We start from the raw sequence: 19,419 nt of genomic DNA, 5'->3' as shown, positions 1-19,419 counted from the left end.
CATCAGTTTTGCTAATAAGAGGAATCTTTCTTTGTGTGTGTGTGTGTGTGTGTGTGTGTGTGTGTGTGTGTGTGTGTGTGTTTTTTAAAAGAAACTTATTGCTAAGGGAAAACTAAATAAAGCTACATTTAAACCAGGACACCATTGTAATGCACTGGATACACTCCCATGCTGCTTTCCTCACATCACCCAGAGGAGCAGAGCCTGTCCCGCTTACTTTAGAGTTCCCACTTCCACAATCTCGGCCATGAGTACATTGGAATTTCATTAGCAAACATGGCTGCTTTTAACTGAGGCTCAAGGATAGCAAATGGTTCCAATGTAGTGACTCAAAGATGCTGTGGAAGGGGCAGGAGAAGGTCTCTGTAGACTCGCTCCAGCACATCCTACCTGACAGCACTCAGTACTGCCTTCTATCTAAAGCCTCGGGACCCCTAAGTCTTCGGGTCATGAATACTGACAAATGTCTCAAGGGCTTCTAGAAGCCTGCCATCTTCATTCAAAAACACTCAGGAGATGCTGGTGAAACCAACAATGAAGAAAAGCAGGACTCACTGATCTCAGTTGGAGCAGTCGCTGGGGTGTGGTGGCAGGCCACAACCATTTCTTGTCTGGGGTTTGTTAGTGACAAGGTCTCAGGCTGGTCTCAAATTCCCAACCAAACTCCCAGTCCTCTTGCCTCCACCTCCCAAGTGAGTGTTGGGATTAAAGTAAATCCCAAGGCCTCCTGCATGCAAACAAGCACTGTAACCATCGGAGATTTACCCCAGCCTATGCTCTCTCTTTGAGACAAGGTTTCACTCTGTACCCCAGGCTGGCCTCAAATTAGCAGTCCTCCTGCTCCAGCTTGGCATTGCTAGGATCACAGGCATGAGTTACCACCATGCCTGAAAATTTGTTGTTGAATATGGTCTTACTGGGCAAACTTTCAAGGTGTAATCAAGCTGTTTGTTTGAATTTAAAGAATGATAAGACCATGTACTGGTACAAGTTCTACATTTAAAAGACATTTATGCCAAGCTTAACTGCAGAATTCACAGACATTGAGAAAGAATATGTAAGCTGAGAGAGAGGAGAGAAGGAGAGGGGGAGGGGAAGGAGGAGGGGGAGGGGGAGATGACGGGGGGGAGATGACGGGGGGGGGGGAGAGAGAGAGAGAGAGAGAGAGAGAGAGAGAGAGAGAGAGAGAGAGAGCACAAAAATAACAGGCTATCCACTGGAGGGGATCTGTAAAAATAGAATCCACTCATGGCTCATCAAGTGGGTAGGCTAACCATGGCTCCCCAAGCACTTAGAAAGACAGCCTTATCCAGACCTCGCCTTAATCAGAAATTCTGAACTGAGAACTTGAGGCTTCAACTGCCAGACTCACAACCCTGCCTTCTGTCTAGCCCACAGGCTGCTCAAAAATTCAGAAATGCAAGTGCCAAAAAGTTGTGTAGCAGGAGATAATGTTTCTCCCATTTTCAACAGAGCTGAATTTATCCGGATGAATGAGGGTTTGAGGAATGACCTCTCTGAGACACAGGAATCTTGTTCAAAACATCCAGAAAAGGGGAATAGGGAGACAGTTCAATGGCTAAAGCACGAGGACCTGAGCTCAGATCCCCAGCACCCACCTCTAGGGGCTCACTGGCCAGCCAGCAAAAAATAAATAAATAAATAAATAAATAAATGGTGAGCTCAGGTCAGAAAGACTCTGCCTCACAGATTATGATGGAGAGCCATAGAGAAGACATGATGTCTGGCCTTCACACACACACACACACACACACACACACACACACACACACACACACACACCCCTTACCAACCCACCTTCAACACATACAAACACATACTTACATAAGTGAAATAATAAAATACCCTCCAGAAAGGATGAAAGAAATTCTAGCTATGGCACACAGAGGTGGGAACTGGCTGACAAGGTCGAGTTCCACGGGGAGAGACCTGGGCTCCAAGGTGATGTGTGCTCATCGGCGGTCTGCAGTCACAGCCATGACAACAATGAGAACTTGCCTGTCTAAGCTGGTCATGGTGACTCACACCTGTAATTAAAGAACTTAAGAGGCTGAAGCAGGGGACTGCCACTAGCTCAAGGCTAGTGAACATCTTTAACATGGATTCCCTTATATGGTTTTATCTAAGAATTGTCTTTATTAATAGAGTCTTCCTTGTAAAGATGTGCAGACGCAGGCTAAACACTCACTACTCCAGTCTAAAGTATAATCCTTCTTTAAGATTTATTTTATTATTTAATTGTATGTATGTCTGTGGGAGGATGTACACATGCGAAACTAGAATGACAGGCGGTGAGAGCCAACCGGCATGGATGATGGGAACTGAACTTGGACCTTGGTCCTCTGCAAGAGCAACAAGTGCTCTTTACCCCTTGAACCCTAATTTTAAATATATGAGATGGATATACGTCCGGTTACTGTGTGTGTAGATGATTGCCTGTCAGAGGAGAATGTTGGGTGTTCCAGTCCATCTTTCTCTTCCTTTCAGACAGGGTCTTTCACCAAACTTGGAGCTAGGCTGACAGCCAGCAAGCCCCAGAAATCTTCTCATCGCCCCTACACATTCCTGGGGTTATAGGTGTGCAGTCATACCCAGCTTTTATATGGGTGCAGGGGATTTGAACTTGGGTCCTCATGCTTGCACATCAAGTGCTCTTACCCAATGATCTGCTTCCCCAACTTAAACTTGATTGATTTTGGTCGAGGTAAATAGCAATTAATACAGGAGCAAGTCATCTATTACTTGCTGATCTTAGATGAATGTACCCCTCCTCTGTCCCACAAAGCCAATAACTGTCCTAAATTATGATTTTCTACATCCTTTTTTCCCATGTCAAACTTTCCCTCAAAAGACAACATGGCCAGGGATGGTGGTGCATGCCTGACATCCTAAAATAAGGGACAAAGGCAGGACAAGCAAGAGTTCAAGGCTGAGGCTGGACTACACAGTGATTTCTGGGCTAGCCTGGGCTCCTCAGTGCTTTCTAGCTATAGAGTGAGGGCAGAAATGAATGAAAGCTGTCCCTGTGCCCACGTTCCCTCTGATACTGAGCTCCATATGCACGGCTTTAGGCTGGCTTACTTAGCATTTCTCTCTGTCTCACCATCTCTGCCTCACAAAGACCTCCCCTCAACGTGAGGCCAAGCAGTTTCCATTTGTCAATCTCCTCCCTGCTCAGGAGGATCCCCAAGAACCTTTGCAGCCAATACTACTCATCCCTACCTGTCATCCTCACCCTGGAGTTAAGCTATCTAGTAAGAACGTAACACCGACGCCAAGAGTCGTGAGGCTGGCTCACAAGGCAAGCTCACTCAAGGAATGCCCTTAAAGTTCTCAAACTTTTAAACTTCTTATTCTTATTTTACAGATATGAGTGTTTTGCCTGCCTGTATGTCTGTCCATCTTATATGTGTCCTGTGTTCATGGAGGTCAGAAGAGGGAGTTAGATACAGTTGTGAGCCACTAAGTGGGTGCTGGGAGCTAAACCTGGGTCCTCTGGAAGAGCAGCCAGGACCTCAGTATGAAGCCCTCACTGGCCTGGGACTCACAGAGATCCATCTTCCTGCTTGTGTGCTGTCATACTTGGCTTCAAAACAAAAATTCAATTAGAAAGGAAAAACAAAAAACAAAGAAGATCAGAGGCTGGTGACAGCTCAGCAGATAAAGGGGCCACCAAGCCTGACAACCTGAGTTTGACCCCCCGACCCCACAGGGTAGAAGGAAAAGAACAGACTCCTGAAAGTTATCATCTGACCTCCATATGCATGCCCTGGTACGACTGCACCTGCTTGCAAGTGCGCGTACACACACACACACACACACACACTCTCAATGAATACACACACACACACACACACACACACACACACACACATATATATATATATATATATATATATATATATATATATATATATACTCTTCTATGACTCCAGTGATCTTTTTCAGTGCTGAGGTCAGAACCCAGGACCCTGAAGTACCTAGGTAAAGTAAAGTATTCTGTCTCTGGGCCACTCTCCAGCCCTATGTACTCTCTATTCTAAAGAAGGGTCACAGCTGATCTTGGGGAAGCCATTCCTTTTAACTGTCGAACCCAACAGTGAAGACAAGAGCTGTGTATTCATCCCCAACTATCTTAAGGCTTGGAACATAGGGTAAACTAAGCAAAGCCAAGCATCTTCACAGTGAAAGTCTAATTCCTTTTCTCTGTAAAAGACTAAGGGGCTGGGGGTGTGGAGTTAGCCTTGAGGATCACAAGAAAGCGACTGGAGCCTGGTCACACAGGCGTTAGTGTTGTGTTAGGCCGGGATCCCGACTCAGTTTGGTGTTCCGTGGGGTCGCACCTGCCTGCCCACTCTGGCATGAGATGGGTGGAGAATTCCTCCAAAGACTTACTGGTAAGCAGCCATATTACGGCTCCATCTGATCAATCCTGAGTTACGCTTCCCAAAATAACTTGTTTGCCAGGGAACCGCGCACGCGCATGACAAGCTCTCCCCGGCAGGGCCTGCCCAACTGTTGCTCAGTTTACTGTACTTTGCTCTTCCTGAGGGTGAATGTGAAGCTTAAAGAAAGGCACATTGATGTTCCCCCCACCACGACACCCCCTCCAGTCCATCCAGCAACTTGGGAAACAGCTTGCACCACACAGACAACAAAATAAATATTCTTTAATTCAAGTTCACCATACTGTTACTATTTTGGGGGACCCAAATAAGTGGCTGCCTACACAAAGCGATGAAAGCACTCATTTGGGAGGAAGCGGCTTTCTGGAATACACCATACTGTCTGCATTGCTGCCCCAGACCTCAGGCAGGTACAGACACAGCTTTCCTCACAGATGGAGGGACACTTGCCATATGGCAAAAACACAAGGAAGTTGGGCATTTCCAGCATCCTGCTGACTCCACCGCACAGCAGGTAGCCAGGCTGGGATTTCTTCATTAAGAAGGTCTCCTAAGGGATGGAGGGATGGCTTGGAGATTAAGAGCACTGACTACTCTTCTAAGCGACCTGGGTTCAATTCCCAACACTCACAACAACAGCGTCTCAAAACGGTCTGTAGCTCTAGCTTCAGATGACCTTGATGAGTTCTTCAGATGACCTTGATGAGTACTTCTGGTCTGCACAAGCACCAGCTGGACAACCCGGCACAGGACTACATGTAGGAAAAACACCCACCCATACACATCAAATATTTTGTATTTTAATTTTAAAGAAAGTTTCCTAGCAATGCTCATGTAAGTGCAGAATGAAGTTTTCATGGTTTTAGCCATTTCAGACAATTCCACATTGCAGTCTAAAGCAGGTGAGCGCATCCTTCTACACCACTGCTCACAGTAGTCTCTGAGACGAATGTTTTCAGCTTTCCTCTGATGTGTGCCTTTTAACGTTCTCTTACCTTTGATTTAAAAATGAACACCTATCACTTATGCGATCCTTGAAACATCTTAGAAAACTAACTTGGAGGGCCAGGAAGTTCCTGGGCTCAGTGGGTAAAGATGCTTACCCCAAGCCTATTGACCTGAGTTCAGTCCTTAACATTCACACGGTGAAGAGAACCAACCCCTGCAAACTGTCTTCTGACCTCCACAGGGCATGAGTGTCCACATACATGCAAATATGAAGTAAATTTCAAAAGTTAAAAAGAGAATAAAGTAACTCGGAGTGCTGGAATGTAGCTTAGTGGTATTGCACTTGCCTTGGGTATATTGGGCCCTGAGCTGGTTCAAAGTCAGCACCATAAATGGAAGGGAGAAAAAAATGCAGTCAGGAAACCCAAAAATTCTGAGGGTCTTTCATATCTAGGCTGGCCTTAAATTCCCTGTATAGCTGAGAGGGTGACCCGATCCCTAACCCTCTTTCTTCTCCTCCCAGGGTGCTGGACTGCAGTGTATACCACCAGGCTTGGTTTTATGAGAGGTGAAGATCAAACCCAGGCCTTCATGTACAGTTGGCCAATCTACCAACTGAGCTTTAATTCCAACCGCAAAATGACATAAGGTTCGTTAGCCTAGATTAGCAATTTTCCCTTCCTTGTTTATCTGTAATTATGCTAATTCATTTTACTGTGCTAGTCTTTGATATTCCCAGATTAGTTAGAATCCAGAAACCTTAGCTTTCTAAGCATAACTTTTCTCTTTCTTTTGAGTCTTAATGCAGCCCAGGCTGGCCTTGGACTTTATGAGTAGCTCAGGATGACCTTGAGCCCCTGATCCTACAGGCATGAACCACAAGGCCTAGATGAAGGCCTTGGGAATATAAATCCTCTGGAATCCTGCAGATCCAGTTACCAGATGCCAGCTCTAGCAATAGAGGCCACTGTCACACACCAGGCATCTCTGACAGGCTTTTTCCTGCTTCGTGACCAAGTCCTTAAAGGACTCAGAGACACCCAACCTGTGTCTCATTAGGGAATTAAGGGGAAATGCCTCCTTACACATGATTTTAGAACACAGTAAATATACTTATCCCCATTTGTCTGTAAATTTTCAAGCATCCAAACTTAGAAATAAATTCCTGTAATTCTGAGAAAAGTATTGAACTATTAGAAAAACAAAGCAAGGGCTGGAGAGATGGCTCAGTGGTTAAGAGCACTGACTGCTCTTCCAGAGGTCCTGAGTTCAATTCCCAGCAACCACATGGTGGCTCACAACCATCTGTAATGGGATCCGATGCCCTCTTCTGGTGTGTCTGAATACAGCTACAGTATACTCATATAAATAAAAAAAAAATCTTAAAAAAAAGAAAAGAAAAACAAAGCAAGATGTCTGACTTTGCTGTTGATTTAGATATCTAAAAATTTATCTATTTGTGCATGCGTGCGTGTGTGTGTGTGTATGTGTGTGTGTGAGATGTGTTCAGTTATCTAAGGAGGCCAAAAGACAGAGACAGCATCTGTTCCCCTTGAGCTGGGGTTACAGATGATTGAAAGCCACCCAAAATGGGTACTCAGAATTGAACTCAGGTCCTCAGAAAGAACAGCCAGGTGTGCTTAACCACCGAGTCTTCTCTCTAACCTCCTGGTTCACATATTTAAGTAATATTTAACTTTTAGCTCTTCAAATATTCAAAGTAAGCATCTTTAATGCCCACAGATTAATATCAAATAATCTAAAGTATGAGAGTAAACACTTATGAAACCAGATACACAGCATACAACGTGGTGACCAAAAAGTAGTAAGGGTGCCCATTTCTGAGTGAGCGGGTACCAGGAGGGGAGGTGCACAGCTGGTAAGAATACTGGCTGCTCCTGTAGAAGACCCAGGTTCAGTTCCCAGCATACACAGGTAGTTTCTAATGGTCTACTACTCCAGTTCAACAGGATCCAACTCCCTCCTCCGGCCTCCTTGGTCCAGATACCCACATGGCACACAAGTGTGCATATAGGCAAAGCAGCTATACATATAAAATAATTTTAAAAAATAAAACAAAATATTGGTTATCCCATACAGCTAGGTCTTAGGAACCTTCTCTTTTTCCATGAAAAAAAAAAGCATAAGAAATTATAATTTAGGGATAGAGACAGAGAACAGAGGAAGCCCTTTGGCAATATAGGATCTTCAGGAGGAGGGAGGATGCCCAAACCAGGAGAAAGCAGCAGGGCCGAATGAATGGCACACGCCTGTTCTTTCATCTACTAAGGAAGCTGAGGCAGGAGAGTCATGAGTTCAAGGCCAACCTGAGGTAGAGTGAGCCCAGACTAGTTTGGACAATTTATTGGAGACACTGTGTTAAAAATATGATGTAAAGAGGGGGTTGTGGATACAGCTCAGTGAGTGAAGCTCTTGGTTCAATTCCCAGTACTGAAAAGTAAAAATAAAATGAACAGTAAATATTGGATAAGCCACCAGTGTCCATTTCCTAACATACAATTGTTTTCTTAGAAAGTATTTATAACCATAAATATCTGCTTCCCTTTTAAAACCAGATAGTCTATTTGTGAAACTTGGCTCTTCCCCCATGATGAGAGAGATGGATGCATTTTATCCTCTCTGTTTCTGCACACTTTTGAAAAATTTTCATTAACGAGAAGTCAGACAAATGAGGGAAAGATTTATTTAAACATAATGTGATTCTCTGTATGATCCCTTTCCGGTACTTTAGGCTGGATTTCCAGGGAGAGCTGACTTTAAAATGTGTTCCTGCAGAAGACAGACCTGTGTGGGAGGACAGCTCCAACCTTACCCCTTGGCTTTGAATACACCACACTTTGCTTCCCTGAGAAAGGCAACTCCACCTGGTAGTTCTGTATCAAGATCAAGGGCCTTGACAACAGATAACGGTAGCAAAGCAGATCTCACTGAGTTAGAAGCCAGGCATGGTGGCATCAGTCTTTAACCTGACGCTTGAGGCTGAGAGGGGAGAATTAAAAGTGGGAGTGGGGTGGGGGCTGAAGGCACAGCTCAGTTGGTAGAGAGCTTACCTGACTGGATTCAATTCTCTCTTTCTCTACACACACACACACACACACACACACACACACACACACACACACACACACACACACACACACACACACACCCTGCAGTTTTAGGAGTCAACATTGATAATTTCATGTGCATATGGCTGTACTCAAACCACAATTCAGCTCTGGAAGTCAGAGGACAACCCTCAGGAGTCAAACTCAAGTTGTCAAGCTTGGTGGCAAGCACCTTCATCCTCTTGAGCCATCTTCAGGGCCAGCCCCCATTTCACTACCTTCAGCAACCGGTCAGCAGGCACCTCAACATCTCTGACTGAAACCTGAAGAGAAAGCGTGTGCCTGGCACGGTTTTCGTGAAATCGAGTGGTGATTTATACGTGGTTAAGACAGTGTCTAGAAGTTCTCATAACAGTTGCTCTCCCTCTTCATATGGTGAAGGCTTTAGGGTAGCAGGAAAGATGTGCCAAAATCCTTCCCACACACGCCTTTTAAAAAACCCACTGGCAAAAAGAAAGGAAAAACCCATACGTTAAAGTATCACTTTTACTGTCTGCTTGGGTTTTGTTTTCAACTTGGGGATTACTGTCATATTAAAAGAAAGGGAAAAGTCCTTCTCCAAAAATCTAAGCTACGCGGCCAAAGTATTCAACAAAATCACCTCATGTTTCATAAAACTGAAATAGCAGAGCAGAAGATCGGTGTGCAAAATGCAAGCCCACAGCTTGAACCTTTCCAACATCTCTATTCTGTCATTTTAAAATGACGTTTGTATATTTATGTGCAGGTATGTGTACATGTGGGAGTCAGAGTACAACTTTTGGGAGCTGTCTCTCTCCTATTACTCCTTTGAGGAATCAAACTCAAGTTGTTACTCTAAGTGGGAAGTGCTTTCCCACGGAGCCATCTTGCTGGTCCATCGTGTTTGTTTTCAAATATATATTCAAATATGCACATATATGCATATGTTACGTGTAATTCATATATATAATTTCTCTGCAAGTGGATCTCTGAGCTGACGAAATTCTGTCATTTACCATTTTTTGTGACTGAAATTATCCAATATATAAAATAGTTGTGTTTTTTTTTAATCTTAAAATAAAATACCTATATAAGGACAATCCATCTCCTTAATTTTTTTTAAATGACGAAATAGGGGGTTTGAAGTTGTGGCACATGCCTGTAATTCCAACACTTGGAAAACTGAGCAAAAAGAAGCAAGTGTTCAAGGTTGCCACAGTCTACATGCTAAAACTCAGCCTCAAATATATCTATATCTCTCGATAGATAGATAGATAGATAGATAGATAGATAGATAGATAGATAGATACAGATATACATAAAAATTGATGTTGAAGTTTAATTCTACACCTGGTATGCTAAGATAAAACAAAATTCTATTTTCTTCAGTAATCCTCACAAATTTTAATGACATCACCCTCACTAAAGCCTACCTATTCTCAGGGCAGAAAGGGTTGTGTCACACACTGGGGTGTAGAGCCTCAAACAATCAATCCCTCACAACTTTAGCTTGCTTTGAAAGTGTAAGTTGTCTTATGAATTAAGACCAATCCCATCCCAGGGTACCAAAGATCCAGGTGCAATTTCTCTAGAAGGGAAAATCAAAGGCAGCCTGACAAATTCACATAGACCCAAGCTGTGGAATCCATGCGTGTTTTCGCCCAGAAAGCACAGCTTCTGCACTCAGTTGCTGTCCCCTCACCGCCAGAGTCCTCTATTCTTAGTTCATTCTACTGCCTCCCCTGTTCCCCCACCCTGGTCTCCACCTGTCTGTATATGGACAACTCCTGTACTCATATCTCTGGCCTTCATCCTTCCTCAATCCACATCCCACAAGTTTAACTTCGCCCGAAACCCCCAACACTTCCCTAGCTCTGGGAAATGAACACTGAAGCTATCGGAGGGGTCAGGGTAGAGTGGTCACAGCACAGTTCTACAGCCTGGCTGTCTTTGTGGTCTAGTGGTGAACTTTAAATACAGTCTGACAATATGGGTAAAGTGGCTTCATGGGGTTGAACCACAGGACTTTACAGTTTAGGGAAATCAGAATCATCAGTTCCACCTAATTCATATGTAATATCTCAAGAGAAAAACAAAATCACCCCCCAACACACACACACACACACACACACACACACACACACACACGAATCTTGTGTCACGGTTACAAAGTCACTTGAAAACTCTTTTTGTTGCTGTTCTGAGACAGCATCTCACAGCAGCCCAGATTGGCCTTGACTGCAGTGAGGAGGTAAGGGTGACTTTGGGCTCTATCCTCCTGCCTCTACCTCCCCAGTCTGACAACTCCTGGTGACTTTCAAAGATGAGGTTTGTACACACCCCTGTGGTCTCAGTTACGACTGTCTGCACAGAACTGAACTGCAGCCTTTTCTACGGAACTGTTCACACTTGCCCAATCAACCTCATGCTCCTCCACCGAACCATGTTTGACAATCACTGAGAGTCTGTTCCGAGCTACATCCTCCTCACTGCCCACCCCCTGCACACAAACTGCTATACTGGATACCACAGAGACTCTATTTTCAATGCATACAGCAATTTGCACAGACTATGATGAACACATTTATTTTTCCTCTTGGCAAAGCAAATGAATCACGATAACTCAGTCATGCTAACTTCACGGCTTAAGCCATGGTATGCACCAAGACCAGTGTGGCCCCAGGATCTCATAATGTATATGGTACCACTTGTATCTACTCTTCGTTTTCTTTTATAAAATACATATTTTATTAGCATATATTGATTATATATAATAATGGGTTTTGGTATGACATTTTCAAATACATACAAACATTTTAAAATATTTTAAAATTTTTATGCATAAGTTTTTTTGCCACAAGTGTTCTATGCACCACCTGACTGTAGTGCACAGAGACCAGAAGTTGTTGGATCCCCTGGGACAGGAGTTATAGACGCTTGTGAGACAGCATGTGGGTTCTGGGATGTGAACCTGGGTCCTCTCCAAGAGCAGTAAGGACTTTTACCCACTAAGTCCTCTCTCCAGCTCTATGTATTTTGATCGTTCTCACCCTCTATTGCCTTGTTCTATCCGATTCCCACTCTTGCTAATACCTCCTCTTCCTGACCTGTGTGTGAGTGTGTGTATGTGTACGTGTGTGTGTGTGTGTGTGTGTGTGTGTGTTTATGGTGGATTCAATTCTCTCTTTCTCTACACACACACACACACACACACACACACACACACACACACACACACTCATTCACATCTATACTAAAACTTTTCTGGGGCTTCTCTAGAAAGACCACATTCTAGGAGGACTCAGTAAACAGCTTGCTTAAACATGAGGATCTGAGTTCAGGTGCCCAGCATAGACATTTAAAATGTCAGTTGCAGAGGCATGTGTCTGTAAAGCCAGTGGGGAGGTTGAGACAAGAGGATCCCTGGTCAGGCAATCGAGCTAAATCAGTAAACTTTGGGTCTCTCACTGATGAAAGACCCTGTCTCAAAATAAGGAGGTGCAAAGAGACTTGAGAAGATACCTAATATCAACTGCTCCCCCTGACACACAGACCCATGTGCACCCGCACACGCTGAATACACACAAGGGCGCCTTCCTGCACTGCACAGCGCCCTTCTTTGAAATCGGCAGATCGTAGCATTTAAATTTACCTCCCCACCGTTTGCTTTCTCTTCTTTCTGGAAGAACTAGTCCCGTTCCCAGGGAAACGGAGGCAGAGTTCTGACTGTCCTCCAACGGATTCCATACCAACTCCTCTGCGAAGCACGGTGGCTCCCCGCCCACTCCAGCCTTCGCTTTTCCCGTGGGCGTCTCCTAGCTGCAGCAACCGACTGCAGGGCTTTCTGACAGCTCTCTGATGCTGAGTTAATTGAGGTTCCCAGTTAAGACCTCTCTTCCTCCTCCCACATGCATAGGAAACTGTATTTTGGGCTCACGTTTCTTGGTGAATCTGACTGAAGGGACAGGGCACATCCTATTCCCAATGAATGTTTTTTTGAATACAAAATTCAGTGACTTGGGGCATCTTAGAACCTCTTAGGTAAACTAAGCATGTAATTGTAACAATTGTTCCCTTAGGTGGGATGCATAAGCTTCCTAAACCTTACGTAAGATTCTGTCCTCACCTCTTCCTTTATTCTTCCACTCCCAAAGAGTTCTCTGGCCATGTTAGGCTATCTAGAACTACAATTTCTCCTCCCTAGACATGGGGGCTAGCCACTTCGGGCACAACTGTTCATGCACCATAAGTGTAGGAAGACTTGCTGGAAAGATCACATCTGCTTAATGAGATTCGTCCAACAGCCTACCACTGTACAGGTGGTTATATGGTCCTTTTTAGCCTCCCTCCTCACGTCTCTCTATTAGATACCTTCCAAGACAATGTATCCATTAGATACCTTCCAAGACAATGTATCCATTTGTCCATTCTAACCCTCACCACTCTATATCCCTATGGCCCCACAGCAGGTTTCCATCTCAGACCCTCCCAATCTGAATCAGCACCAAAAGCAGTACATTTGCATAAGCAAGACTCCTCCTAGTTCAGACCTCCGAAACTCAGTTATCAAAAGAATGAAGTCCACATCACCCTGGCATCTGAGGACTGCTACTATCCACTTGACCACATTTCGGAGGTTCAGACCTCCGAAACTCAGTTATCAAAAGAATGAAGTCCACATCACCCTGGCATCTGAGGACTGCTACTATCCACTTGACCACATTTTCTCTCTCCGACCTTTTCCCTACATTTGTCTGGGCATCTTCAGCTTTGGAAGCTTATCTGCCTTCGAGTTTCCTCAGACAATAAGCTCAAGAACACACAGCTAGACTTCAATGACCAAGTTGGTGTGGCCCCTTGCTTACATCCCCTCTCTGCATGTTTACCCCTGAAATTCTTCCCTGTTGCTCTACAAAGGGGTTAAGGGAGAAGCTCTCCATAAAATACTGGAGAGAAACTGCCTTGTTAGTGTTAAAGAGCTGGGTAAAACTCTGTTACATTTCTCTGATTGTCCCTCCTTATCTCTCCTCCAAAACCTGCAACAGGGCTTCACACAGTTTCCCTACTCAAAAGGGCTGTTTCTCTCCCCTCTCCACTCAGTTAACAGTAATTACTTCAGTGCAGCCCAGTTCAACTTCTACCCTTTTGTAAACGCTCTGCTTACTTTTCTCCACCCACAATGATTCTCCTTAGTTCACCTCCTACAAGTCTTAGGCTTTAGATGAGCATCCAACATTTGATATTAAACAATTATTATGCTGTAAATACTCGTGCATGCAAATCTTACCTTTAAAAGAACTCCAGGGAAGAGGAGCATAGGAAGAATAGAAAGAGTGAGAGTTTCTGGATGAAATGATAAAAAAGGTTTGGCAGCTAATAGTACATGTGTATGTACAGAACGCCTCTGAACTGTGTCCTTAAAATGGTTAAAGTTCGGGGCCAGTGACATGATTCAGTGGGTAAAAGTTCTTGTCTCCAAGCCTGATAACCGAGTTGGATCCCCATAGTATTATATCATGAAAGCAGAGAACTGACTCCACCAGTTATCCTCTAACATCCATAGTATGCACAGCCATGGTATATATGTGCTTGTACACATACAATAAATGTAAACTTTTAAAAATAGTTATAGTGGTAAGTTTTAAACAGATGTTAAAAATAAGGTTATATATATATTTTTTTCTGGGTTTGTGTTTGTGTGAGTAGGGGGCATGTGTGCACATGCATGGAGGCATATATATGTGTATATATATGTATGTATGCATATATGTATATGTATATATGTGTGTATGTATGTATATGTGTATGTATGTGTACATGAGTATGCATGTATATATGTATATATGTATGTATGTGTGTATGTATGTATATATGTATGTGTATATATGTGTGTGTATGTGTATGTAGGTATGTCTCTATGTGTATGTATGTGTGTGTGTGTGTGTGTGTGTGGTGCAGGGGATGCAACCTAGAGCTTTGCTCATACTAAGCAAATGCCCTACCACTGAGTTACACGTTGTATATATTTACTACTATCAAAAATAGTACATCCCAATCACCAAGGATCGACTCCTGTACCTCCTTCTTCCTCCCAAGTCTAAGCATAGTGCTCCTGACCACCAGACCAACGGTAAAATTAACAAGTACAGCCTTACAAGGCTGACAGTAGCTTTCAGCACGTACGACCACTCTATGGCACATAAGGCTCCTTCACCCTAACCCAGTTTAAGGCCTTGACTGAGGCACAACCTAATGATGTATGAAAGAACTTTGCCTTTGTTTCATAAACAAACACACTGAGGTCTGAAAGATATAAGAACTCAACTGCAGTTCAACAGAAAGAAAGAACCAAGCGGAGCTGAGGACCATCAGGGTCTCCTGAATTTGTGAAAACCACAAGCTTGCTCATTTATCCAAACAATCGGTGCCTTTTCTCTCTGAGGAAAACTTCAGACAATAGCGTTTATCACAGCTGGGGATGTAGCTCAGTGACAGAGCACTTGCCTAGGAGTGTGAACCCACAGCTTCAACCCCAATATTGCAAACAAACAAAAAGGGCCTGGACGTCATGCCCTTCAGTGGCCTGAGCCCACGAAGAACACAGGAGGGGGAGTGCAAAGGCTCCTGACCTTAGTCCAATCCTTACTCTGTAACCAGCTGCTCCCACACACCTATCATTCCAGGCTGCCTGATCCAACATCATGGCCACATGTTACAGGGAGGCCAGGCTGACAGGACAGACAGCTCATGGAGAACGGGTCCATCTCCAGAATGCAGCCAGACTAGAACGTCTGCAGATAAGAAAAGTCTGATGAGTAGAGAGAAAGACCCTTTAGGAACGGAAGCGGAGAAGTCTTCTCTTTAAAGACCTGCTCTCACCTCCTAAAGTTTCAGGGACACTGCACATTCAGGGTCGCTGCTCTGACAAGTTTCCATCTGCCTAGACTTCCCCAGGGAAGGGTTAAGGCTGAGTGCACCCCTTGATCCAGAGGAAGCCTGTTTCTAGACTCCCATGGGAAGCAGCTAAACTTACCCTGGAAATGAGAATCCCTAAACTGTTCTGTATGGCAAAGTTTCTCTCTAACTCCAGGTACAAACCTAATACCTTACTGTTTCCTGTTTTGTTTTTTGAGACCAAATCTCAGACGTCCCAGATTGGTCTCAAATTCACCATGCAACTGAGGATGACCTTGAGCTTCTGATCCCCACTTCTCCATCTCCCATGTGCTGGGATTATAGATAGATCCACTACACTCAGTTTATGTAGCACTGGGTTTTGAACCTAGGACCTTGTCTAGGATGCTAGACAAACACTCTACCAATTAAGCTACACTCCTAGCCTTCACTACTACTTTAAATATTCCATCTCTGATACTTCAGGAACTATTCTCCTCTCCTTAAGTTGCAGTTAAATGTAAAACACAATCTTCTTTATAGATCATGTAGAGTCTACCCCAGGGACCCAATACACCCTCACAAATAATGTGGGGGTGCCAACACACACACACACACACACACACACACACACACACACACACACACACACACACACCCAAAGTCCGACATCTCTTGAGTGACCTTTAAAAAAAGCACTCTACTGTTCCTGAGGCCTTCTGCAGCAAGGCATTCCACACCAGGGGGCAGGGATTACCACAGTCCCAAGCCTCTGAACTGTGGGTATAATTAGGCACCACTTCCATTAGCGTGCCACCAACGTCACCGAGAGCCACCAACATCTGTTGACAGATCGCATACCCGGCATATCACTGAAATGGCAAGTGCAGAGAAGGTGGCCCACAATAGAAACAATGGCATCTTGTCCATTCCTGGTTCCAACAGTGGCTCATAGGACAAATATAGAGGCCACTGCTCCGGCTGCCCTGAGCTCATAGTTCCATACAATTTCACTGACCACAGCAGGTTCTCTACCAAAAGTGGAAAGAGCTGTGTGCCCATCCGTTCAGGTCTGTGTTTTGAGGAAGCTGGGGCTTTGCTTCCCCTGGGATCTCTAACCACCAAGCTATATTAATTTTTCTTTCCTTTTTTTCAGGCTGTATCCCAGGCTGGCCTCCTCCTGGCTTAGCCTCTTATGTGCTGAAAGTATGAACATGTGATGCTACATTCTGCTCAATATATCTTAAAGGGAAAAAATTAATGATGTTTTACACTTTTCAGCAGTTTTTTAAAAACTGGGTCGGTTAATATTTCAGCTTTTGAATAACATATCTCATGTGGTAATAATTGTAATAATTGGTCATATAGGAATCCTAAAAAATTAGAACAATGCCACTTTACACAAAAATATTGTGTAAATATGTTTTTTAAAACTAAATATGTCACAAAGCATAATGATATGGCCTCAGAAACCGAGGATGTCTACACCTTCTTTGTATTTTCTTAGAATCAACAGAAACTTCTAGAATCGGACTTTGGCTTTAAAAAAGGATGGGTAATCTTTTTTTTTTAATTTATTTAATACTTAATAATAATTCTTTGGTTTCCGGGCAAACATCTCCCTCCCCCCTCCCCTTCCTTATGGGTGTTCCCCTCCCAACCCTCCCCCCATTGCCGCCCTCCCCCCAACAGTCTAGTTCACTGGGGGTTCAGTCTTAGCAGGACCCAGGGCTTCCCCTTCCACTGGTGCTCTTACTAGGATATTCATTGCTACCTATGAGGTCAGAGTCCAGGGTCAGTCCATGTATAGTCTTTAGGTAGTGGCTTAGTCCCTGGAAGCTCTGGTTGCTTGGCATTGTTGTACATATGGGGTCTCGAGCCCCTTCAAGCTCTAAGGATGGGTAATCTTGTCCCTAAACTATGTTTTTGTTTTTCATAAGAAATGACCAATCTTCAAAACAAAAACATAGAAGCAGAATTCTTTTTTAATCCGTGAAAAACATAATCAAACTTATTGAGAAAAAATAAAAAGAAATGAGCCACTCGCTGCTATAATTAAAACCACTCTTCAACTTCTTACAAAGTGGTTACATACCAACACATCCAGATGACACAAGTATAACCCTCAGGGCCAGGGGCATCCCTTTTGGTAAGCGCTTTAACTAGACTCTATTTCTAAATGGACCAGTCTCGATCCCTTGTTCCCAAGGAAGGTAGTGATGACAGACACCTCATGAAGCAAGGTGGGGGTGGAAAAGTAGCATCATCAGAGGTTTATAGCAATAGCAGGAACAGAACTGAGAATTTAAGAGAGAGAGTAAACAAGAAAAGAGAAATACAGATATAAAAGTAGTGCTGGGTTATTTGACAAGTAATGCAAGCAGGAAGCCTTTTTCCTTCTCGTCAACACCACCATAGATTTCCAGCATATACACTTATTATGTCACACAATCACTCACAGGAGCAGCTATGGAAACTCCTTACACTCACACTTAGTATCCACTTTAAACTAGGCTCTTAGAAGGGAAATCCACCTTGCTCACGCCCAGAATAAGTAAGAAGATAAGGCATGAGGCACTGGCTTGGGGAACTGGATTTTGTCAAAATGCTGGATTAGTCTGTTGACTTGCCTAACCACCCAGGCTCTGTGCCCAGTCAGAGGTGGAACTCAGCCTCCTGGTGAGCACCCCCTATTTTTTTTAGCCAAGAGGATCAAGAAGAAACCCTGAAATAATGGAATGTTCCATTAGGCCCCATAGAGCACCAAGCAAGATGGGGAGGGAGCTCTTGGGAGCTGGCTGTCTCCTTCATCCCTGTGTGCTTACCTCAATGAACTATAAATAGAGTGTGAAATAATTATTACTTTGTAGGTAAATGTCTAGGGTTCTACAGCATCCCTCCCTAAGGAGCCTAACATGTTTAATAAATAGTTTTCGAATTCTCTTTGGACCAGACCTAGGGAAGTTGAGATTGAGTGCGTTTTCATTTTGTGTCTTAGTGAGGTGACAAGTCTTCGGGCAAAAGAATACAGCAGGGCCTGTCACAAAACAACTTTAGGCCAAGGTCACGGGCGAAAGGAGAGCCGAGACTCTCAGATTCTAGTCTAACAGAGTCTTTTGAACATCATTCGTTTTCCGACTTAAGTTAACTTAGACACACACACACACACACACACACACACACACACACACACACACACACTCACACACACACACATCGGGTGTCCTGCCTTTCTCTGGATGGGCTGTCCTTTTTGATGGGGAGGGTTGGGGTGGGAGGCTGGGAGAACAACAGCACCTCCACCAGGGGGCCTCTTCTGGTGGCCACAGCCGGAGACGCCCCCACCCCACAGCGACCCAGACACAGACACGCGTGAGGGACCCTGCTGACCTTCCTCTGCTGCTTCTCCCAGGCCGGGTCGAGGAGCAGGTCGCGGTCCCACTCCTCCTCCTGGATCATGTACTCATCTTCGTCGTAGACATAGTTGTACTGCACGCCGGGCTCTATCTGATTCATGGCGCTGGGTGGCTGGGGCGACTGGGGAGCGAGCGCAGCGCGAGGGATGGACAGACGGATAGAAAAATGGATGGATGGATGGATGGATGGATGGATGGATGGATGGATGGATGGATGGATGGATAGGCGGCGGGCTGTGGTGACCTTCTCGCGGTTCCTGGGGCTGCACGCCTGGGCGCAGAGTCTCGGGCGAAGCACCAACACACTGGCAGGCAGCGCCGCGCGGATTAATAGCCGGCTGAGAGTCACGTGCCGCCGGCCCCGCCCACACAGCAGACCCCGCCCACTCCCGGTCTCCAACACGTGCGGTTGGCTGGCTACATAGTCCGGCTCAGGTCCGGCTGCCTTGACTCCACCTACTCTGCTATCCGCTGGCTTCCAGGGATGACCCAGGGGCACCTCGGACAGCGACCCGGAGGGAAGTGGGGAGGGCTGAAGGCTGAGAACTGGGGAAAGGACACCTGTGGATCTAGTCCCACCTCGCACAGCGCACCCGCGGGTCCCAAAGACTCACTGCAAAGTCATGTTTTCCGTGTCTCCACAAG

At 44.7% G+C, this 19,419-nt stretch overlaps 1 protein-coding gene across 1 annotated transcript in view; it reads right to left on the bottom strand.

Annotated features, from left to right (window-relative positions):
- Actn2 (actinin alpha 2) overlaps positions 1–19,063 on the bottom strand; it is a 67,277-nt gene extending 48,214 nt beyond the window's left edge. Inside the window, exon 1 of the mRNA NM_001170325.1 lies at positions 18,749–19,063. Coding sequence (NP_001163796.1) covers positions 18,749–18,874 — 126 coding nt within the window. The 5' untranslated portion in view covers positions 18,875–19,063. The remainder of the gene's footprint in view (positions 1–18,748) is intronic.
- Between the last annotated feature and the right edge of the window lie 356 nt (positions 19,064–19,419).

The sequence above is a fragment of the Rattus norvegicus genome, chromosome 17 (genome assembly GCF_036323735.1).
Source record: "Rattus norvegicus strain BN/NHsdMcwi chromosome 17, GRCr8, whole genome shotgun sequence".
Classification (NCBI taxonomy): domain Eukaryota; kingdom Metazoa; phylum Chordata; class Mammalia; order Rodentia; family Muridae; genus Rattus; species Rattus norvegicus.
Note: the sequence above shows the minus strand (reverse complement) of the source record. Positions and strands in the feature narration are given on the sequence as shown.